Source organism: Scyliorhinus torazame, chromosome 4 (assembly GCF_047496885.1).
Source record: "Scyliorhinus torazame isolate Kashiwa2021f chromosome 4, sScyTor2.1, whole genome shotgun sequence".
NCBI classification, from domain to species: Eukaryota; Metazoa; Chordata; class Chondrichthyes; order Carcharhiniformes; family Scyliorhinidae; genus Scyliorhinus; species Scyliorhinus torazame.
In genome coordinates, this window is record NC_092710.1 from 26,463,424 (window position 1) to 26,486,537 (window position 23,114).

General features: G+C 50.7%; 1 protein-coding gene across 1 annotated transcript in view; it reads left to right on the forward strand.

The window, feature by feature from the left end:
* Window positions 1–23,114, forward strand: part of LOC140410156 (solute carrier family 15 member 4-like) — a 147,789-nt gene that overhangs the window by 104,075 nt on the left and 20,600 nt on the right. The window contains exons 5-6 of the mRNA XM_072498116.1: window positions 16,595–16,763; window positions 20,179–20,337. Of these exons, the coding sequence (XP_072354217.1) occupies window positions 16,595–16,763; window positions 20,179–20,337 (328 nt within the window). The remainder of the gene's footprint in view (window positions 1–16,594; window positions 16,764–20,178; window positions 20,338–23,114) is intronic.

Here is a 23,114-nt window from a genome sequence, read left to right on the forward strand (position 1 = left end):
AGCCCTCCCTATCTCTGTAACCTCCTCCAACCCCTACAACCGTCCCTATCTCTGTAGCCTCCTCCAGCCCCTACAACCCTCCCTATCTCTGTAGCCTCCTCCAGCCCCTACAACCCTCCCAAGCTCTGTAACTTCCTCAACCCTTGACAAACCTCCCTATCTCTGTAACCTCCCCCAGCCCCTGCAACCCTCCCTGTCTCTGTAACCTCCTCCAGCCCCTGCTCCCCTCCCTTTCTCTGTAACCTTCTCCAGTCCCTGAAACCCTCCCTTGCTCTGTAACTTTCTCCAGCCCCTACACCCCTCCCTATCTCTGTAACCTCCTCCAGACCCTACAACCCTCACTATCTCTGTAGCCTCCTCCAGCCCCTACAACCCTCCCTATCTCTGTAGCCTCCTCCATCCCCTACAACCCTCACTATCTTTGTAGCCTCTTCCAGCCCCGACAAACCTCCCGATCACTGCAACTTCCTCCAGCCCCTACAACCCTCCCTATCTCTGTAGCCTCCTCCAGCCCCTACAACCCTCCCTATCTCTGTAGCCTCCTCCAGCCCCTACAACCCTCCCTATCTCTGTAACGTCCTCCAGCCCCGACAGCCCTCCCTATCTCTGTAACCTCCTCCAACCCCTACAACCCTCTCTATCTCTGTAACTCCCTCCAGCCTCGACAATACTCCCTATCTCAGTAGCCTCCTCCAGCCACAACAACCCTCCCTATCTCTCTAACCTCCTCAACCCCTGACAAACCTCCCTATCTCTGTAACCTCCTCCAGCCCCTACAACCCTCCCTATATCTGTAGCCTCCTCCAGCCCCTACAACCCTCCCTATCTCTGGAACCTTCTCCAGCCCCTACAACCCTCCCTATCGCTGTAGCCTCCTCGAGACCCTACAACCCTCCTTAGCTCTGTAACCTCCTTCAGCCCCTATAACCCTCCCCATCTCTGTTACTTCCTCCTGCCCCGACAACACTCCCTAGCTCTTTAACTTCCTTCAGCCCCTACAACCCTCCCTATCTCTGTAACCTTCTCCAGCCCCTGCAACCCTCCCTGTTTCTGTAACCTCCTCCAGCCCCTGCTCCCCTCCCTTTCTCTGTAACCTCCTCCAGTCCCTGAAACCCTCCCTTGCTCTGTAACTTTCTCCAGCCCCTACACCCCTCCCTATCTCTGTAACCTCCTCCAGACCCGACAACCCTCACTATCTCTGTAGCCTCCTCCAGCCCCTACAACCCTATCTCTGTAACCACCTCCAGCCCCTACAACAATCCCTATCTCTGTAATCTCCTCCAGCCCCTACAACCCTCCCTATCGCTGTAACCTTCCTCCAGCCCCTACAACCCTCCCCATCTCTGTTACTTCCTCCAGCCCCGACAACACTCCCTAGCTCTGTAGCTTCCTCCAGTCCCTACACCCTTCCATATCTCTGTAACCTCCTCCAGTCACTGAAACTCTCCCTAGTTCTGTAACTTTCTCAAGCCCCTACAACCCTCCCAATCTCTGTAACCTTACTCCAGCCCCTACAACCCTCCCTATCTCTATAAACTCATCCAGCCCCTACAACTGTCCCGATCTCTGTAACCTCCTCCAGCCCCTAAAACCCTCCCTATCTCTGTAACCTCCTCCAGCCCCTAAAACCCTCCCTATCTCTGTAACCTTCCTCCAGCCCCGACAACCCTCCCTATCTCTGTAACCTCCTCCAGCTCCGACAACCCTCCCTATCTCTGTAACCTTCCTCCAGCCCCTGCAACCCTCCCTATCTCTGTAACCTCCTCCAGCCCCTACAACCCTCCCTATCTCTGTAACCTCCTCCAGCTCCGACAACCCTCCCTATCTCTGTAACCTTCCTCCAGCCCCTACAACCCTCCCTATCTCTGTAACCTTCCTCCAGCCTCTACAACCCTCCCTATCTCTGTAACCTCCTCCAGCCCCTACAACCCTCCCTATCTCTGTAACCTTCCTCCAGCCTCTACAACCCTCCCTATCTCTGTAACCACCTCCAGCCTCTACAACCCTCCCTATCTCTGTAACCTCCTCCAGCCCCCACAACCCTCCCTAACTCTGTAACCTCCTCCAGTCCCTACAACCCTCCCTATCTCTGTAACCTCCTCCAGCCCCTACAACCCTCCCTATCTCTGTAACCTCCTCCAGCCACTACAAACCTCCCTATCTCTGTAACCTCCTCCAGTCCCTACACCCCTCCCTATCTCTGTAACCTCCTCCAGCCACGACAACCCTCCCTACAAGTGTAACCTCCTCCAGCCCCGACAACCCTCCCTATCTCTGTAACTTTCCTCCAGCCCCGAGAACCCTCCCTATCTCTGTAACCTCCTACAGACCCTACAACCCTCCCTATCACTGTAACCTTCTCCAGCCCCGACAAAACTCCCTATCTCTGTAACCTTCCTCCAGCCCCTACAACCCTCCCTATCTCTGTAACCTTCCTCCAGCCTCTACAACCCTCCCTATCTCTGTAACCTTCCTCCAGCCTCTACAACCCTCCCTATCACTGTAACCTTCTCCAGCCCCGACAAAACTCCCTATCTCTGTAATCTCCTCCAGCCCCTACAACACTCCCTATCTCTGTAATCTCCTCCAACCCCTACAACCCTCATATTTCAGTAACCTGCTCCAGTCTCTACAATCCTCCCCCATCTCTGTAACCACCTCCAGCCCCTACAACAATCCCTATCTCTGTAATCTCCTCCAGCCCCTACAACCCTCCCTATCGCTGTAACCTTCCTCCAGCCCCTACAACCCTCCCCATCTCTGTTACTTCCTCCAGCCCCGACAACACTCCCTAGCTCTGTAGCTTCCTCCAGTCCCTACACCCTTCCATATCTCTGTAACCTCCTCCAGTCACGGAAACTCTCCCTAGTTCTGTAACATTCTCAAGCCCCTACAACCCTCCCAATCTCTGTAACCTTACTCCAGCCCCTACAACCCTCCCTATCTCTATAAACTCATCCAGCCCCTACAACTGTCCCGATCTCTGTAACCTCCTCCAGCCCCTAAAACCCTCCCTATCTCTGTAACCTTCCTCCAGCCCCTGCAACCCTCCCTATCTCTGTAACCTTCCTCCAGCCCTGACAACCCTCCCTATCTCTGTAACCTCCTCCAGCTCCGACAACCCTCCCTATCTCTGTAACCTTCCTCCAGCCCCTGCAACCCTCCCTATCTCTGTAACCTTCCTCCAGCCCCTACAACCCTCCCTATCTCTGTAACCTTCCTCCAGCCCCTACAACCCTCCCTATCTCTGTAACCTTCCTCCAGCCTCTACAACCCTCCCTATCTCTGTAACCTCCTCCAGCCCCCACAACCCTCCCTATCTCTGTAACCTCCTCCAGCCACTACAAACCTCCCTATCTCTGTAACCTCCTCCAGTCCCTACAACCCTCCCTATCGCTGTAGCCTCCTCGAGACCCTACAACCCTCCTTAGCTCTGTAACCTCCTTCAGCCCCTATAACCCTCCCCATCTCTGTTACTTCCTCCTGCCCCGACAACACTCCCTAGCTCTTTAACTTCCTTCAGCCCCTACAACCCTCCCTATCTCTGTAACCTTCTCCAGCCCCTGCAACCCTCCCTGTCTCTGTAACCTCCTCCAGCCCCTGCTCCCCTCCCTTTCTCTGTAACCTCCTCCAGTCCCTGAAACCCTCCCTTGCTCTGTAACTTTCTCCAGCCCCTACACCCCTCCCTATCTCTGTAACCTCCTCCAGACCCTACAACCCTCACTATCTCTGTAGCCTCCTCCAGCCCCTACAACCCTATCTCTGTAACCACCTCCAGCCCCTACAACAATCCCTATCTCTGTAATCTCCTCCAGCCCCTACAACCCTCCCTATCGCTGTAACCTTCCTCCAGCCCCTACAACCCTCCCCATCTCTGTTACTTCCTCCAGCCCCGACAACACTCCCTAGCTCTGTAGCTTCCTCCAGTCCCTACAACCTTCCATATCTCTGTAACCTCCTCCAGTCACTGAAACTCTCCCTAGTTCTGTAACTTTCTCAAGCCCCTACAACCCTCCCAATCTCTGTAACCTTACTCCAGCCCCTACAACCCTCCCTATCTCTATAAACTCATCCAGCCCCTACAACTGTCCCGATCTCTGTAACCTCCTCCAGCCCCTAAAACCCTCCCTATCTCTGTAACCTCCTCCAGCCCCTAAAACCCTCCCTATCTCTGTAACCTTCCTCCAGCCCCGACAACCCTCCCTATCTCTGTAACCTCCTCCAGGTCCGACAACCCTGCCTATCTCTGTAACCTTCCTCCAGCCCCTGCAACCCTCCCTATCTCTGTAACCTCCTCCAGCCCCTACAACCCTCCCTATCTCGGTAACCTCCTCCAGCTCCGACAACCCTCCCTATCTCTGTAACCTTCCTCCAGCCCCTACAACCCTCCCTATCTCTGTAACCTTCCTCCAGCCTCTACAACCCTCCCTATCTCTGTAACCTCCTCCAGCCCCTACAACCCTCCCTATCTCTGTAACCTTCCTCCAGCCTCTACAACCCTCCCTATCTCTGTAACCACCTCCAGCCTCTACAACCCTCCCTATCTCTGTAACCTCCTCCAGCCCCCACAACCCTCCCTAACTCTGTAACCTCCTCCAGTCCCTACAACCCACCCTATCTCTGTAACCTCCTCCAGCCCCTACAACCCTCCCTATCTCTGTAACCTCCTCCAGCCACTACAAACCTCCCTATCTCTGTAACCTCCTCCAGTCCCTACACCCCTCCCTATCTCTGTACCCTCCTCCAGCCACGACAACCCTCCCTACAAGTGTAACCTCCTCCAGCCCCGACAACCCTCCCTATCTCTGTAACTTTCCTCCAGCCCCGAGAACCCTCCCTATCTCTGTAACCTCCTACAGACCCTACAACCCTCCCTATCACTGTAACCTTCTCCAGCCCAGACAAAACTCCCTATCTCTGTAACCTTCCTCCAGCCCCTACAACCCTCCCTATCTCTGTAACCTTCCTCCAGCCTCTACAACCCTCCCTATCTCTGTAACCTTCCTCCAGCCTCTACAACCCTCCCTATCACTGTAACCTTCTCCAGCCCCGACAAAACTCCCTATCTCTGTAATCTCCTCCAGCCCCTACAACACCCCCTATCTCTGTAATCTCCTCCAACCCCTACAACCCTCATATTTCAGTAACCTGCTCCAGTCTCTACAATCCTCCCCCATCTCTGTAACCACCTCCAGCCCCTACAACAATCCCTATCTCTGTAATCTCCTCCAGCCCCTACAACCCTCCCTATCGCTGTAACCTTCCTCCAGCCCCTACAACCCTCCCCATCTCTGTTACTTCCTCCAGCCCCGACAACACTCCCTAGCTCTGTAGCTTCCTCCAGTCCCTACACCCTTCCATATCTCTGTAACCTCCTCCAGTCACTGAAACTCTCCCTAGTTCTGTAACTTTCTCAAGCCCCTACAACCCTCCCAATCTCTGTAACCTTGCTCCAGCCCCTACAACCCTCCCTATCTCTATAAACTCATCCAGCCCCTACAACTGTCCCGATCTCTGTAACCTCCTCCAGCCCCTAAAACCCTCCCTATCTCTGTAACCTTCCTCCAGCCCCTGCAACCCTCCCTATCTCTGTAACCTTCCTCCAGCCCTGACAACCCTCCCTATCTCTGTAACCTCCTCCAGCTCCGACAACCCTCCCTATCTCTGTAACCTTCCTCCAGCCCCTGCAACCCTCCCTATCTCTGTAACCTTCCTCCAGCCCCTACAACCCTCCCTATCTCTGTAACCTTCCTCCAGCCCCTACAACCCTCCCTATCTCTGTAACCTTCCTCCAGCCTCTACAACCCTCCCTATCTCTGTAACCTCCTCCAGCCCCCACAACCCTCCCTATCTCTGTAACCTCCTCCAGCCACTACAAACCTCCCTATCTCTGTAACCTCCTCCAGTCCCTACACCCCTCCCTATCTCTGTAACCTCCTCCAGCCACGACAACCCTCCCTACAAGTGTAACCTCCTCCAGCCCCGACAACCCTCCCTATCTCTGTAACCTTCCTCCAGTCCCTACAACTCTCCCTATCTCTGTAACTTTCCTCCAGCCCCGAGAACCCTCCCTATCTCTGTAACCTCCTACAGACCCTACAACCCTCCCTATCACTGTAACCTTCTCCAGCCCCGACAAAACTCCCTATCTCTGTAATCTCCTCCAGCCCCTACAACACTCCCTATCTCTGTAATCTCCTCCAACCCCTACAACCCTCATATTTCAGTAACCTGCTCCAGTCTCTACAATCCTCCCCCATCTCTGTAACATCCTCCAGCCCCTGCAACCCTCCCGATCTCTGTAACCTTCCTTCAGCTCCTACAACACTCCCTATCTCTGTAACTTTCCTCCAGCCCCTAGAACACTCCCTATCTCTGTAACCTCCCCCAGCCCCTACAACCCTCCCTATCACTGTACCTCCTCCAGCCCCTACACCCCTCCCTATCTCTGTAACCTCCTCCAGCCCCGACAACCCTCCCTATCTCTGTAACCCCCTCCAGCCCATACCTCCCTACGTATTTCAGTAACCTGCTCCAGTCCCGACAAACCTCCCTATCTCTGTAACCTCCTCCAGACCCTACACCCCTCCCTATCTCTGTAACCTCCTCCAGCCCCTACAACCCTCTCTAGCTCTGTAACTCCCTCCAGCCCCGACAATACTCCCTATCTCAGTAGCCTTCTCCAGCCACAACAACCCTCCCTATCTCTCTAACCTCCTCAACCCCTGACAAACCTCCCTATCTCTGTAACCTCCTCCAGCCCTACAACCCTCCCTATATCTGTAACCTCCTCCAGCCCCTACAACCCTCCCTATCTCTGTAACCTCCTCCAGCCCCTACAACCCTCCCTATCTCTGTAACCTCCACCAGCCCCTACACCCTCCCTATCTCCGTAACCTCCTCCAACCCCTACAACCCTCCCTAACTATGTAGCCTCCTCCAGCCACAACAACCCTCCCTATCTCTCTAACCTCCTCAACCCCTGACAAACCTCCCTATCTCTGTAACCTCCTCCAGCCCCTACAACCCTCCCTATATCTGTAACCTCCTCCAGCCCCTACAACCCTCCCTAGCTCCGTAATTTCCTCCAGCCCCTACAACCCTCCCCATCTCTGTAACCTCCTCCAGTCCCTAGACCCCTCCCTATCTCTGTAACCTCCTTCAGCCCCTACAACCCTCCCTATCTCTGTAACCTTCTCCAGCCCCCACAACCCTCCCTATCGCTGTAGCCTCCTCGAGCCCCTACAACCCTCCTTAGCTCTGTAACCTCCTTCAGCCCCTACAACTCTCCCCATCTCTGTTACTTCCTCCTGCCCCGACAACACTCCCTAGCTCTTTAACTTCCTTCAGCACCTACAACTCTCCCTATCTCTGTAACCTTCTCCAGCCCCTGCAACCCTCCCTGTCTCTGTAACCTCCTCCAGCCCCTGCTCCCCTCCCTTTCTCTGTAACCTCCTCCAGTCCCTGAAACCCTCCCTTGCTCTGTAACTTTCTCCAGCCCCTACACCCCTCCCTATCTCTGAAACCTCCTCCAGACCCTACAACCCTCACTATCTCTGTAGCCTCCTCCAGCCCCGACAACCCTCCCTATCGCTGTAACCCTCCTTCAGCCCCTACAACCCTCCCTATCTCTGTAACCTTCTCCAGCCCCCACAACCCTCCCTATCGCTGTAGCCTCCTCGAGCCCCTACAACCCTCCTTAGCTCTGTAACCTCCTTCAGCCCCTACAACCCTCCCCATCTCTGTTACTTCCTCCTGCCCCGACAACACTCCCTAGCTCTTTAACTTCCTTCAGCACCTACAACTCTCCCTATCTCTGTAACCTTCTCCAGCCCCTGCAACCCTCCCTGTCTCTGTAACCTCCTCCAGCCCCTGCTCCCCTCCCTTTCTCTGTAACCTCCTCCAGTCCCTGAAACCCTCCCTTGCTCTGTAACTTTCTCCAGCCCCTACACCCCTCCCTATCTCTGAAACCTCCTCCAGACCCTACAACCCTCACTATCTCTGTAGCCTCCTCCAGCCCCGACAACCCTCCCTATCGCTGTAACCTTCCTCCAGCCCCTACAACCCTCCCTATCTCTGTTACTTCCTCCAGATCCGACAACACTCCCTAGCTCTGTAGCTTCCTCCAGCCCCTACACCCTTCCATATCTCTGTAACCTCCTCCAGTCCCTGAAACCCTCCCTAATTCTGTAACTTTCTCAAGCCCCTACAACCCTCCCTATCTCTGTAACCTCCTCCGGACCCTACAAGTCTCCCTATCTCTGTAACCTCCTCCAGCCCCTACAACCCTCCCTATCTCTGTTACTTCCTCCAGATCCGACAACACTCCCTAGCTCTGTAGCTTCCTCCAGCCCCTACACCCTTCCATATCTCTGTCACCTCCTCCAGTCCCTGAAACCCTCCCTCGTTCTGTAACTTTCTCAAGCCCCTACAACCCTCCCTATCTCTGTAACCTCCTCCTAACGCTACAACGCTCCTTCTCTCTGTAACCCCCTCTAGCCACTACAACCCTCCTTTTCTCTGTAACCCCTTCCGGACTACAAACCTCCCTATCTCTGTAACCTCCTCCAGACCCAACAACGCTCCCTATCTCTTTAACCCCCTCCAGCCCCTACAACCCTCCCTATCTCTGTAACCTTTCTTCAGACCCTAGAACCCTCCCTATCTCTGTAACTTCCTCCAGCCCCTACAAACCTCCCTATCTCTGTAACCTTTCTTCAGGCCCTAGAACCCTCACTATCTCTGTAATCTCTTCCAGCCCCTACAACCCTCCCGATCGCTGTAACCTTCCTCCAGACCCTACAACCCTCCCTATCTCTGTAACGTCCTCCAGCCCCCAGGACCCTCACCATCTCTGTAACCTCCTCCAGCCCCCACGACCCTCACCATCTCTGTAACCTCCTCCAGCCCCCACGACCCTCACCATCTCTGTAACCACCTCCAGCCCCTACAACACTCCCTATCTCTGTAATCTCCTCCAGCCCTTACAACCCTCCCTATCGCTGTAACCTCCTCCAGCCCCTGCACCCCTCCCTTTCTCTGTAACCTCCTCCAGTCCCTGAAACCCTCCCTTGCTCTATAACTTTCTCCAGCCCCTACAAACCTCCCTATCTCTGTCACGTACTCCAGACCCTACAAATCTCCCTATCTCTGTAAACTCCTCCAGACCCTACAAAGCTCCCTATCTCTGTAACCCCATCCAGCCCCTACAACTCTCCCTATCTCTGTAACCTCCTCCAGACCCTACAACGCTCCCTATCTCTGTAACCCCCTCCATCCTTCCCTATTTCTGTAACCTCCTCCAGCCTCTACAACCCTCCCTATCTCTGTAGCCTCCTCCAGTCCCTGAAACCCTCCCTAGATCTGTAACTTCCTCCTGCCCCTACAATCCTCCCTATCACTGTAACCTCCTCCAGCCCCTACAATCCTCCCTATCGCTGTAGCCTCCCCGAGCCCCTACAACTCTCCTTAGCTCCGTAACCTCCTCCAGCCCCAACACCCCTCCCTATCTCTATAACTTCCTCCTGCCCCTACTACCCTCTCTATTTGTGTAACCTCCTCCAGCCCCTACAACCATTCCTGTCTCTGTAACCCCCTCCAGCACTACAAACCCTCCCTAACTCTGTAACTTACTCAAGCCCCTACAAACCTCCCTATCTCTGTAACCTCTCCAACCCCTACAACCCTCCCTACCTATGTTACTTCCTCCAGCCCCTACAACCCTCCCTATCTCTGTAACCTCCTCCAGCCACTGCAACACTCCCTATCTCTGTAACCTCCTCCAGCCCCTACACCCCTCCCTTTCTCTGGAACCTCCTCCAGTCACTGAAAGCCTCCCGAGCTCTGTAACTTTCTCCAGCCCCTACAACCCTCCCTATCTCTGTCACCTCCTCCAGACCATAGAACTCTCCCTATCTCTGTAAACTCCTCAAGACCCTACAACACTCCCTATCTCTGTAACCCCCTCCAGCCCCTACAACCCTCACTATCTCTGGAGCTTCCTCCAGCCCCTACAACCCTCCCTATCTCAGTAACCTCCTCCAGCCCCTACACCGCTCCCTATCTCTGTAATCTCCTTCAGCCCCTACAACCCTCCCTATTTCTGTAGCCTCCTCGAGCCCCTACAACCCTCCTTAGCTCTGTAACTTCCTCCAGCCCCTACAACCCTTCCTGTCTCTGAAACCCCCTCCAGCCCTACAAACCCTCCCTATCTCTGTAACTTCTCCAGCCACTGCAATCCTCCTATCTCTGTAACCTCCTCCAGCCCCTACACCCCTCCCTTTCTCTGTAACCTCCTCCAGTCCTTGAAACCCTCCCTAGCTCTGTAAACTCCTGCAGCCCCTACGACCCTCCCTATCTCTGTAGCCTCCTCCAGTTCCTGAAACCCTCCCTAGCTCTGTAACCTCCTCCAGCCCCTACAATCCTCCCTATCTCTGTAACATCCTCCAGCCCCTACAACCCTCCCTATCTCTGTAACCTCCTCCAGCCCCTACACCCCTCCCTTTCTCTGTAACCTCCTCCAGTCCTTGAAACCCTCCCTAGCTCTGTAACCTTCTCCAGCCCCTACAACCCTCCCTATCTCTGTCACCTCCTCCAGACCCTACAACTCTCCCTATCTCTGTAACCTCCTCCAGACCCTACAACCCGCCCTATCTCTGTAACACCCTCCAGCCCCGTCAACCCTCCCTAGCTCTGTAACCTCCTCCAGCCACTACAACGCTCCCTATCTCTGTAACCCACTCCAGCCCCTACAACCCTCCTTATCTCTGTAACCCCTTCCGGCCCCTACAACACTCCCTATCTCTGTAACCTCTTCCAGCCCCTACAGCCCTCCCTATCTCTGTAACCTCCTCCAGCCCCTACAACCCTCCCTATCTCTGTAACCACCTCCAGTCCCTACAAACCTCCTAGTCTCTGTAACCTCCTCCAGCCCCTACACCCCTCCCTATCTCTGTACCTCCTCCAGCCCCGACAACCCTCCGTATCTCTGTAACCTTCTCCAGCCCCTACATCCCGCCCTATCTCTGTAACCTGCTCCAGTCACTACAATCCTCCCCAGCTCTGTAACCTCCTCCAGCCCCTACAACCCTCCCTATCCCTGTCACCTTCCTCCAGCTACTACAACCTTCTCTATCTCTGTAACCTTCCTCCAGCCTCTACAACCCTCCCTATTTCAGTAACCTGCTCCAGTCCCTACATTCCTCTCTATCTCTGTAACATTCCTCCAGCTCCTACAACCCTCTCTGTCTCTGTAACCTTCTTCCAGCCCCTACAACCCACCCTATCTCTGTCGCCTCCTCCAGCCCCTACAACCCTCCCTATCTCAGTAGCCTCCTCCAGCCACTACATCTCTCCCTAACTCCGTAATTTCCTCCAGCCCCTACAACCCTCCCTATCTCTGTAACCTCCTCCAGCCCCTACGCCCCTCCTTATCTCTGTAACCTCCTCCAGCCCCTACAACCCTCCCTATCTCTGTAACCTCCTCCAGCCACAGCAACCCTCCCTATCTATGTAACCTCCTCTAGCCCCTACACCCCTCCCTTTCTCTGTAACCTCCTCCAGTCCCTGAAACCCACCCTAGCTCTGTAGCTTCCTCCAGCCCCTACGACCCTCCCCATCTCTGTAGCCTCCTCCAGCCCCTACAATCTTCCCTATCTCTGTAACCTCCTCCAGCCCCTACAACCCTCCCTATCTCTGTAGCCTCCTCGAGCCCCTACAACCCTCCTTAGCTCTGCAACTTCCTGCAGCCCCTACAAACCTCCCTATCTCTGTAACCTCTCCAGTCCCTACAAATCTCCCTATCTCTGTAACCTCCTCCAGCCCCTACACCCCTCCCTATCTCTGTAACCTCCTCCAGCCCCTACACCCCTCCCTATCTCTGTAACTTTCTCCAGCCCCGTCAACCCTCCCTCTCTCTGTAACTTCCTCCAGCCCCTACACCCCTCCATATCTCTGTAACCTCCTGCAGTCCCTGAAACGCTCCCTAGTTCTGTAAATTTCTTCACCCCCTACAACCCTCCCTATCTCTGTAACCCCCTCCAGCCCCGGCAACACACCCTACCTCTGTAACCTCATCCAGACCCTACATCTCTCCCTATCTCTCTATCCCCCTCCAGCCCCTACATCCCTCCCTATCTCTGTAACCTCCTCCAGACCCTACAACCCTCCCTATCTCTGTAACCTCTCCAGCCCCTACAACCCTCCCTATCTCTGTAACCTCCTCCAGCCCCTACAGCCCTCCCTATCACTGTAGCCTCCTCGAGCCCCTACAAACCCTCCCTATCTCTGTAAATTCCTCCAGCCCCTACACACCTCCTTATCTCTGCAATCTCCTCCAGTCCCTGAAACCCTCCCTAGCTCTGTAACTTTCTCCAGACCCAACAACCCTCCCGATCTCTGTCACCACCTCCAGCCCCTACAACCCTCCCTATCTCTGTCACCTCCTCCAGACCCTACAACTCTCCCTATCTCTGTAAACTTCTCCAGACCCTACAACGCTCCCTATCTCTGTAACCACCTCCAGCCCTACAAACCCTCCCGATCTCTGTCGCCTCCTCCAGTCCCTGAAACCCTCCCTAGCTCTGTATCTTCCTCCAGCCCCTACAACCCTCACTATCTCTGTAACTTCCTCTAGTCCCTGAAACCCTCCCTAGCTCTGTAACTTCCTCCAGCCCCTTCAACCCTCCCTATCTCTGTAACCTCCTCCAGAACCTACAACGCTCCCTATCTCTGTAACTTCCTCCAGCCGCTACAACTCACCATATCTCTGTAACCCCCTCCAGCCCCTACAACCCTCCCTATCTCTGTAACCTCCTCCAGAACCTACAACACCCCCTATCTCTGTAACCCCCTCCAGCCCCTACTACTCCCCTATCTCTGTAACCTCCTCCAGCCCCTACAACCATCCCTATCTCTGTCGCCTCCTCCAGCCCCTGAAACCCTCCCTAGCTCTGTAACCTCCTCCAGCCGCTACAACCCTCCCTATCTCTGTAACGTCCTCCAGTCTCTGAAACCCTCCCTATCTCTGTAACCTCCTCCAGTCCCTGAAACCCTCCCTAGCTCTGTAAACTCCTCCAGCCCCGACAACCCTCCCTATCTCTGTAGCCTCCTACAGCCCCACAACCTTCCTTCGCTCTGTAATCTCCTCCAGCCCCTACAACCTTCCCTAGCTCTGTAACTTCCTCCAGCCCTCACAACCCTCCCTATCTCTGTAATCTCTCCAGCCCCTTCAACCCTCCCTATCTCTGTAACTTCCTCCAGCCCCGACAACCCTCCCTATCTCTGTAACCTCCTCCAGCCGCTACAACCCTTCCTGGCTCTGTAACCCCCTCCAGCCCTTGCAAACCCTCCCTATCTCCGTAACCTCCTGCAGCCCCTACAATCCTCCCTGTCTCTGTAACCTTCCTCCAGCCCCTACAACCCTCCCTATTTCAGTAACCTGCTACAGTCCCGACAATCCTCCCCTATCTCTGTAACCTCCTCCAGCCCCTACAACCTACCCTATTTCTGTAACCTCCTCCAGCCCCTACAACCCTCCCTATCTCTGTAACCTACTCCATCCCCTACAACCCTCCGTATCTCTGTAACCTCCTCCAGTCCCTGAAACCCTCCCTATCTCTGTAAGCTCTTCCAGCCCCTACAACCCTCCCTATCTCTGTAGCCTCCTCCAGCCCCTGAAACCCTCCCTAGCTCTGTAACTTCCTCCAGCCGCTACAAGCCTCCCTCTCTCTGTAACCTCCTCCAGTCTCTGAAACCCTCCCTAGCTCTGTAACTTCCTCCAGCCCCTACAACCCTTCCTATCTCTGTAACCTCCTCCAGCCCCTACAACCCTCCCTGTCTCTGTAACCTGCCTCCAGCCCCTACAACCCTCCCTATCTCTGTAACCTCCTCCAGCCCCTACAACCCTCCCTATCTCTGTTACCTCCTCCAGCTCCTACAACCCTCCCTATCTCTGTAACCTCCTCCAGCCCCGACAACCCTCCCTATCTCTGTAGCCTCCTCCAGCCGCTACAACCCTCCCTATCTCTGTAACCTCCTCCAGTCCGTACAACCCTCCCCATCTCTGTAAACTCACCCAGCCCCTACAACCCTCCCTATCTCTGGAACCGCCTCCAGCCCCTACATCACTCCCTATCTCTGTAACCTCCTCCAGCCCCTACATCCCTCCCTATCTCTGTAACCTCCTCCAGACCCGACAACCCTCCCTATCTCTGTAATCCCCTCCAGCCCCTACAACCCTCCCTATCTCTGTAACCTCCTCTAGAACCTACAACACCCCCTATCTCTGTAACCCCCTCCAGCCCCTCCTACTCTCCCTATCTCTGTAACCTCCTCAAGCCCCTACAACCATCCCTATCTCTGTCGCCTCCTCCAGCCCCTGAAACCCTCCCTAGCTCTGTAACCTCCTCCAGCCACTACAACCCTCCCTATCTCTGTAACGTCCTCCAGTCTCTGAAACCCTCCCTATCTCTGTAACCTCCTCCAGTTCCTGAAACCCTCCCTAGCTCTGTAAACTCCTCCAGCCCCGACAACCCTCCCTATCTCTGTAGCCTCCTACAGCCCCACAACCTTCCTTCGCTCTGTAATCTCCTCCAGCCCCTACAACCTTCCCTAGCTCTGTAACTTACTCCAGCCCTCACAACCCTCCCTATCTCTGTAATCTCTCCAGCCCCTACAACCCTCCCTATCTCTGTAACTCCCTCCAGCCCCGACAACCCTCCCTATCTCTGTAACCTCCTCCAGCCGCTACAACCCTTCCTGGCTCTGTAACCCCCTCCAGCCCTTGCAAACCCTCCCTATCTCCGTAACCTCCTACAGCCCCTACAATCCTCCCTGTCTCTGTAACCTTCCTCCAGCCCCTACAACCCTCCCTATCTCTGTAACCTCCTCCAGCCCTTGCAAACCCTCCCTATCTCTGTAGCCTCCTCCAGCCGCTACAACCCTCCCTATCTCTGTAACCTCCTCCAGTCCGTACAACCCTCCCCATCTCTGTAAACTCACCCAGCCCCTACAACCCTCCCTATCTCTGGAACCGCCTCCAGCCCCTACATCACTCCCTTTCTCTGTAACCTCCTCCAGCCCCTACATCCCTCCCTATCTCTGTAACCTCCTCCAGCCCCGACAACCCTCCCTATCTCTGTAGCCTCCTCCAGCCGCTACAACCCTCCCTATCTCTGTAACCTCCTCCAGTCCGTACAACCCTCCCCATCTCTGTAAACTCACCCAGCCCCTACAACCCTCCCTCTCTCTGGAACCGCCTCCAGCCCCGACAACACTCCCTATCACTGTGACCTCTCCGGCACCTACATCCCTCCCTATCTCTGGAACCGCCTCCAGCCCCTACATCACTCCCTATCTCTGTAACCTCCTCCAGCCCCTCCAACCCTCCCTATCTCTGTGACCTCTCCGGCACCTACATCCCTCCCTATCTCTGGAACCGCCTCCAGCCCCTACATCACTCCTTATCTCTGTGACCTCTCCAGCCCCTACATCACTCCCTATCTCTGTAACCTTCCTCCAGCCCCTACAACCCTCCCTATCTCTGTAACCTTCCTCCAGCCCCTACAACCCTCCCTATCTCTGTAACCTCCTCCAGCCCCTACAACCCTCCCTATCTCTGTAACCTCCTCCAGTCCCTACAACCCTCCCTATCTCTGTAACCTCCTCCAGCCCCTATAACCCTCCCTATCTCTGTAACCTTCCTCCAGCCCCTACAACCCTCCCTATCTCTGGAACCGCCTCCAGCCCCTACAGCCCACCCTATCTCTGTAACCTCCTCCAGCCCCTACACCCCTCCCTATCTCTGTAACCTTCCTCCAGCCCCTACAACCCTCCCTATCTCTGGAACCGCCTCCAGCCCCTACAACCCTCCCTATCTCTGTAACCTCCTCCAGCCCCTACACCCCTCCCTATCTCTGTAACCTCCTCCAGCCCCGACAACCCTCCCTATCTCTGTAGCCTCCTCCAGCCGCTACAACCCTCCCTATCTCTGTAACCTCCTCCAGTCCGTACAACCCTCCCCATCTCTGTAAACTCACCCAGCCCCTACAACCCTCCCTATCTCTGGAACCGCCTCCAGCCCCGACAACACTCCCTATCACTGTGACCTCTCCGGCACCTACATCACTCCCTATCTCTGTAACCTCCTCCAGCCCCTCCAACCCTCCCCATCTCTGTAACCTCCTCCAGCCCCGACAACCCTCCCTATCTCTGTGACCTCTCCGGCACCTACATCCCTCCCTATCTCTGGAACCGCCTCCAGCCCCTACAACCCTCCCTATCTCTGTGACCTCTCCAGCCCCTACATCACTCCCTATCTCTGTAACCTTCCTCCAGCCCCTACAACCGCACGGTCCCTGAGGGGTTCGATGTCAGTTGGTCTTTCGAAGAGTCGATGCAGACTCGATGGGCCGAATGGCCCGCTCCTGCCCTGTCGTGCAGGTGGGCGATGACCGACCAGGTGCTTTCGGAAGGGGCACCGGGTCAACATGGACTCGGTTCAGAGGGAAGGAGCGGGTAGGCGGTGGGATCGGCTGAATCGAGTGGCATCGTCCTCCCCCACTCTGGGCTCTAACCTCCTCCTCTTGCCCCGCAGTTCCCAGCAGCATGGCTGACCATGTTCGACGCGGTGATGTTGCTCATTCTGATCCCGCTGAAGGACAAGGTGATCGACCCGTTCCTCCTGAAGAGGAAGCTGCTGCCGACGGCCCTGACCAAAATCAGCCTGGGGATGCTCTTCGCCATGTTCTCTGCCATCTCTGCAGGTGAGGCCGCGGGGGAGATTGGGGAGGGTAGGGAATGACCACCACCCCCCCCCCCACTCCTCCGTCACCTCCCGTGGATATATCCAGCCTCAGGCTCCCGTTCCCAGGCTTGTATTCACGACCTGATGAGCTTGGGAACACACAGACCCCACCGCCCCCCCCACTCGCTCGGCCAGAGTGCTTGCTTCCCCTCTCGTAGCATCGCCCCCACTCAACAATCCCAACAGGCACCATCGCCTGTTCAGCCACCCGCTCAGGTGTTGCCAAGAGACTTTGGAGCCTAAACCCTCCCTATCGCTGTGGCCTCCTCCAGCCCCGACAACCCTCCCTATCTCTGTAGCCTCCTCCAGTCCCGACAACCCTCCCTATCGCTGTGACCTCCTCCAGCCCCTACAACCCTCCCTATCTCTGTAGCCTCCTCCAGTCCCGACAACCCTCCCTATCTCTGTGACCTCCTCCAGTCCCTACAACCCTCCCTATCTCTATAACTTCCTCCAGTCCCTACAACCCTGCTTTTCTCTCTGACCTCCTCCAGCCCCTACAACCTTCCCTATCTCTGTAACCTGCTCCAGCCGCTACAACCCTTCCTATCTCTGTAACCTCCTCCAGCCCCCACAACCCTCCCTATCTCTGTAACCTCCTGCAGCCCCTACAACCCCTACAAAAGGATTTTGCAGGCCAGATGGTGGGGGATGAATGTAATGTGACATGAATCCCAGGTCCCGGTTGAGGCCGCACTCATGTGTGCGGAACTTGGCTATAAGTTTCATTCTACCAACTAAATCCTACCAACTGTCCTGGCTTGAGACAATTCACACCTCTTTAACCTGGGGTTACCCCATCTCTGGATCTGTAAAGATTTAATCACCTGCTAATGCTCGCATTCCTAGCATTATTTGGCATCTTTGAATTTGTCTATATATGTGTTTCTGGAACAGACCTCTTCATTCACCTGAGGAAGGAGCAGCGCTCCGAAAGCTAGTGACATCGAAACAAACCTGTTGGACTTTAACCTGGTGTTGTAAGACTTCTTACTGTGCTGACCCCAGTCCAACGCTGGCATCTCCACATCATATCTCTTTAACCTCCAAGAGCCCCTACAACCCTCCCTATCTCTGTCACCTCCTCCAGCCCCTACAACCCTCCCTATCTATGCAACCTCCTCCATCCCCTACAACTCGCTGACACTGGTAATCTAGTGATGGGAGACAAGGAAATAGCTGAGGAACTAAATAAGTACTTTGCGTCAGTCTTCACAGTAGAAGACATGAGTAATATCCCAACAATTCAGGAGAGTCAGGGGGCAGAGTTGAATATGGTAGCCATCACAAAGGAGAAAGTGCTAGAGAAACTAAGAAGTCTAAAAATTGATAAATCTCCGGGCCCAGATGGGCTACATCCTAGAGTTCTAAAGGAGATAGCTGAAGAAATGGAGGAGGCGTTGGTGATGATGTTTCAAAAGTCACTGGAGTCAGGGAAAGTACCAGAGGATTGGAAAATCGCTGTTGTTACCCCCTGTTCAAGAAGGGAACAAGGAAAAAGATGGAAAATTATAGACAAATTAGCCTAACCTCGGTTGTTGGCAAGATTCTAGAATCCATTGTTAAGGATGAGATTTCTAAATTATTGGAAGTGCAGGGTCGGATTAGGACAAGTCAGCATGGATTTAGTAAGGGGAGGTCGTGCCTGACAAACCTGTTAGAGTTCTTTGAAGAGATAACAAATAGGTTAGACCAAGGAGAGCCAATGGATGTTATCTATCTTGACTTCCAAAAGGCCTTTGATAAGGTGCCTCACGGGAGACTGCTGTGTAAAATAAGGGCCCATGGTATTCGAGGCAAGGTACTAACATGGATTGACGATTGGCTGTCAGGCAGAAGGCAGAGAGTTGGGATAAAAGGTTCTTTTTCGGAATGGCAACCGGTGACGAGTGGTGTCCTGCAGGGTTCAGTGTTGGGGCCACAGCTGTTCTCTTTATATATTAACGATCTAGATGACGGGACTGGGGGCATTCTGGCTAAGTTTGCCGATGATACAAAGATAGGTGGAGGGGCAGGTAGTATGGAGGATGTGGGGAGGCTGCAGAAAGATTTAGACAGTTTAGGAGAGTGGTCCAAGAAATGGCTGATGAAATTCAACGTGGGCAAGTGCGAGGTCTTGCACTTTGGAAAAAAGAATAGAGGCATGGACTATTTTCTAAACGGTGACAAAATCCATGATGCTGAAGTGCAAAGGGACTTGGGAGTCCTAGTCCAGGATTCTCTAAAGGTAAACTTGCAGGTTGAGTCCGTAATTAAGAAAGCAAATGCAATGTTGTCAATTATCTCAAGAGGCTTGGAATATAAAAGCAGGGATGTACTTCTGAAACTTTATAAAGCATTAGTTAGGCCCCATTTAGAATACTGTGAGCAATTTTGGGCCCCACACCTCAGTAAGGACATACTGGCACTGGAGCGGGTCCAGCGGAGATTCACACGGATGATCCCAGGAATGGTAGGCCTAACATACGATGAACGTCTGAGGATCCTGGGATTATATTCATTGGAGTTTAGGAGGTTGAGGGGAGATCTAATAGAAACTGACAAGATAATGAATGGCTTAGATAGGGTTGTGGGGATGGGGTGGAGGTGTTGACCTTGGGTAGGGTGCTCTTTCCAAGAGCCGGTGCAGACTCAATGGGCCGAATGGCCTCCTTCTGCACTGTAAATTCTATATAAAATATAGGGTGGACGTAGAGAAGTTGTTTCCATTAGCTGGGGACACGAGGACCCGGTGGGCACAGCCTTAGAATAAAAGGGAGTTTTTCTGTCTTAGAACAGAGATGAGGAGAAATTTCTTCAGCCAGAGAGTGGTGGGTCTGTGGAATTCATTGCCACAGAGGGCGGTGTAGGCCGGGACGTTGAGTGTCTTTAAGACTCAAGTTGATAAATTCTTGATTTCTCGAGGAATTAAGGGCTATGGAGAGAGAGCGGGTAAATGGAGTTGAAATCAGCCATGATTGAATGGTGGAGAGGACTCAATGGGCCGAATGGCCTTACTTCCGCTCCTATGTCTTATGGTCTTAACTCACTCTATCTCTGCCTCCAATTCGAGTCCTTTCCAGCATCGCTGTCTCTGCCTTCAGCTGCCTCGTTCCTAATCTCTGGACTCCACCCAGTACAAAACCTATCCTCGCCTCCCTTTCTGATGCTTGTCGACACCTGACAAACCTGTACCTGATGAAGCTTTGTCTAATGGTGCCGGCTGTGATATTTGTAATTGATACCTCCCTATGAGGCACCAGTGGATGTTACCCCTGTGTTACAGTCAGAATTTAAATATGAGATACCCTTCGGGTTTGGCTTTGCATTGACGATCTGGGTCTTTAACCTCTGTATTTTCATGGACCTCTTTTTCCCTCACCCTGCCGTGATAGGTGTGTTGGAAAGCCAGCGTCTCATTCACATAGGAAACAATGACACCATAAGTCAGCAGGTGGGGAATACAACATTTACAGCAGCTCGTCTCACTGTGTGGTGGCAGGTACCACAATACTTCCTCATCGGAGTCAGCGAAATATTCGCCAGTATTCCAGGTAACAACATCAGTGTGTTGTCAAGTATTGTTAATGTTTGTTATTGTCAATATTTGTTACTGTCAATTATGAATGTTTGTTGTTGTCAATTACATTGTTGATGTTTGTTATTGTCAATTACATTGTTAATGTTTGTTATTGTCAATTACATTGTTAATGTTTCTTACTGTCAATTACATTGTTAATGTTTATTATTGTCAATTACATTGTTAATGTTTGTTATTGTCAATTACATTGTTAATGTTTCTTATGGTCAATTACATTGTGAATGTTTGTTATTGTCAATTACATTGTTAATGTTTGTTACTGTCAATTACATTGTTAATGTTTGTTATTGTCAATTATTGTTAATGTTTGTTACTGTCAATTACATTGTTAATGTTTGTTACTGTCAATTACATTGTTAATGTTTGTTATTGTCAATTATTGTTAATGTTTGTTACTGTCAATTACATTGTTAATGTTTGTTACTGTCAATTACATTGTTAATGTTTGTTACTGTCAATTACATTGTTAATGTTTGTTATTGTCAGTTGCATTGTTAATGTTTGTTATTGTCAATTATTGTTAATGTTTGTTATTGTCAATTATTGTTAATGTTTGTTACTGTCAATTACATTGTTAATGTTTGTTATTGTCAGTTGCATTGTTAATGTTTGTTATTGTCAATTATTGTTAATGTTTGTTATTGTCAATTACATTGTTAATGTTTGTTATTGTCAATTACATTGTTAATGTTTGTGATTGTCAATTACATTGTTAATGTTTGTTATTGTCAATTATTGTTAATGTTTGTGATTGTCAGTTGCATTGTTAATGTTTGTTACTGTCAGTTGCATTGTTAATGTTTGTTACTGTCAATTACATGTTTAATGTTTGTGATTGTCAATTGCATTGTTAATGTTTGTTATTGTCAATTACATGTTTAATGTTTGTTACTGTCAATTGCATTGTCAATGTTTGTTATTGTCAGTTACATTGTTAATGTTTGTTACAGTCAATTACATGTTTAATGTTTGTGATTGTCAATTGCATTGTTAATGTTTGTTATTGTCAATTACATGTTTAATGTTTGTTACTGTCAATTGCATTGTTAATGTTTGTTACTGTCAATTACATGTTTAAAGTTTGTGATTGTCAATTGCATTGTTAATGTTTGTTATTGTCAATTACATGTTTAATGTTTGTTACTGTCAATTGCATTGTTAATGTTTGTTATTGTCAATTACATTGTTAATGTTTCTTACTGTCAATTACATTGTTAATGTTTGTTATTGTCAATTACATTGTTAATGTTTCTTATGGTCAATTACATTGTGAATGTTTGTTATTGTCAATTACATTGTTAATGTTTGTTACTGTCAATTACATTGTTAATGTTTGTTATTGTCAATTATTGTTAATGTTTGTTACTGTCAATTACATTGTTAATGTTTGTTATTGTCAGTTGCATTGTTAATGTTTGTTATTGTCAATTATTGTTAATGTTTGTTATTGTCAATTACATTGTTAATGTTTGTTACTGTCAATTACATTGTTAATGTTTGTTATTGTCAGTTGCATTGTTAATGTTTGTTATTGTCAATTATTGTTAATGTTTGTTATTGTCAATTACATTGTTAATGTTTGTTATTGTCAATTACATTGTTAATGTTTGTGATTGTCAATTACATTGTTAATGTTTGTTATTGTCAATTATTGTTAATGTTTGTGATTGTCAGTTGCATTGTTAATGTTTGTTACTGTCAGTTGCATTGTTAATGTTTGTTACTGTCAATTACATGTTTAATGTTTGTGATTGTCAATTGCATTGTTAATGTTTGTTATTGTCAATTACATGTTTAATGTTTGTTACTGTCAATTGCATTGTTAATGTTTGTTATTGTCAGTTACATTGTTAATGTTTGTTACAGTCAATTACATGTTTAATGTTTGTGATTGTCAATTGCATTGTTAATGTTTGTTATTGTCAATTACATGTTTAATGTTTGTTACTGTCAATTGCATTGTTAATGTTTGTTACTGTCAATTACATGTTTAAAGTTTGTGATTGTCAATTGCATTGTTAATGTTTGTTATTGTCAATTACATGTTTAATGTTTGTTACTGTCAATTGCATTGTTAATGTTTGTTATTGTCAGTTACACTGTTAATGTTTGTTATTGTCAATTACATTGTTAATGTTTGTGATTGTCAGTTGCATTGTTAATGTTTGTTATTGTCGATTACATTGTTAATGTTTGTTACTGTCAATTACATGTTTAATGTTTGTTACTGTCAATTACATTGTTAATGTTTGTGATTGTCAATTACATTGTTAATGTTTTTTATTGTCAATTACATGTTTAATGTTTGTTGTTGTCAATTACATTGTTAATGTTTGTTATTATCAATTACACTGTTAATGTTTGTTACTGTCAATTACATTGTTAATGTTTGTGATTGTCAGTTGCATTGGTAATGTTTGTTACTGTCAATTACATTGTTAATGTTTGTTATTGGCAATTACATTGTTAATGTTTGTGATTGTCAATTACATTGTTAATGTTTGTTATTGTCAATTATTGTTAATGTTTGTTACTGTCAGTTGCATTGTTAATGTTTGTTACTGTCAATTACATGTTTAATGTTTGTGATTGTCAATTGCATTGTTAATGTTTGTTATTGTCAATTACATGTTTAATGTTTGTTTCTGTCAATTGCATTGTTAATGTTTGTTATTGTCAGTTGCATTGTTAATGTTTGTTATTGTCGATTACATTGTTAATGTTTGTTAC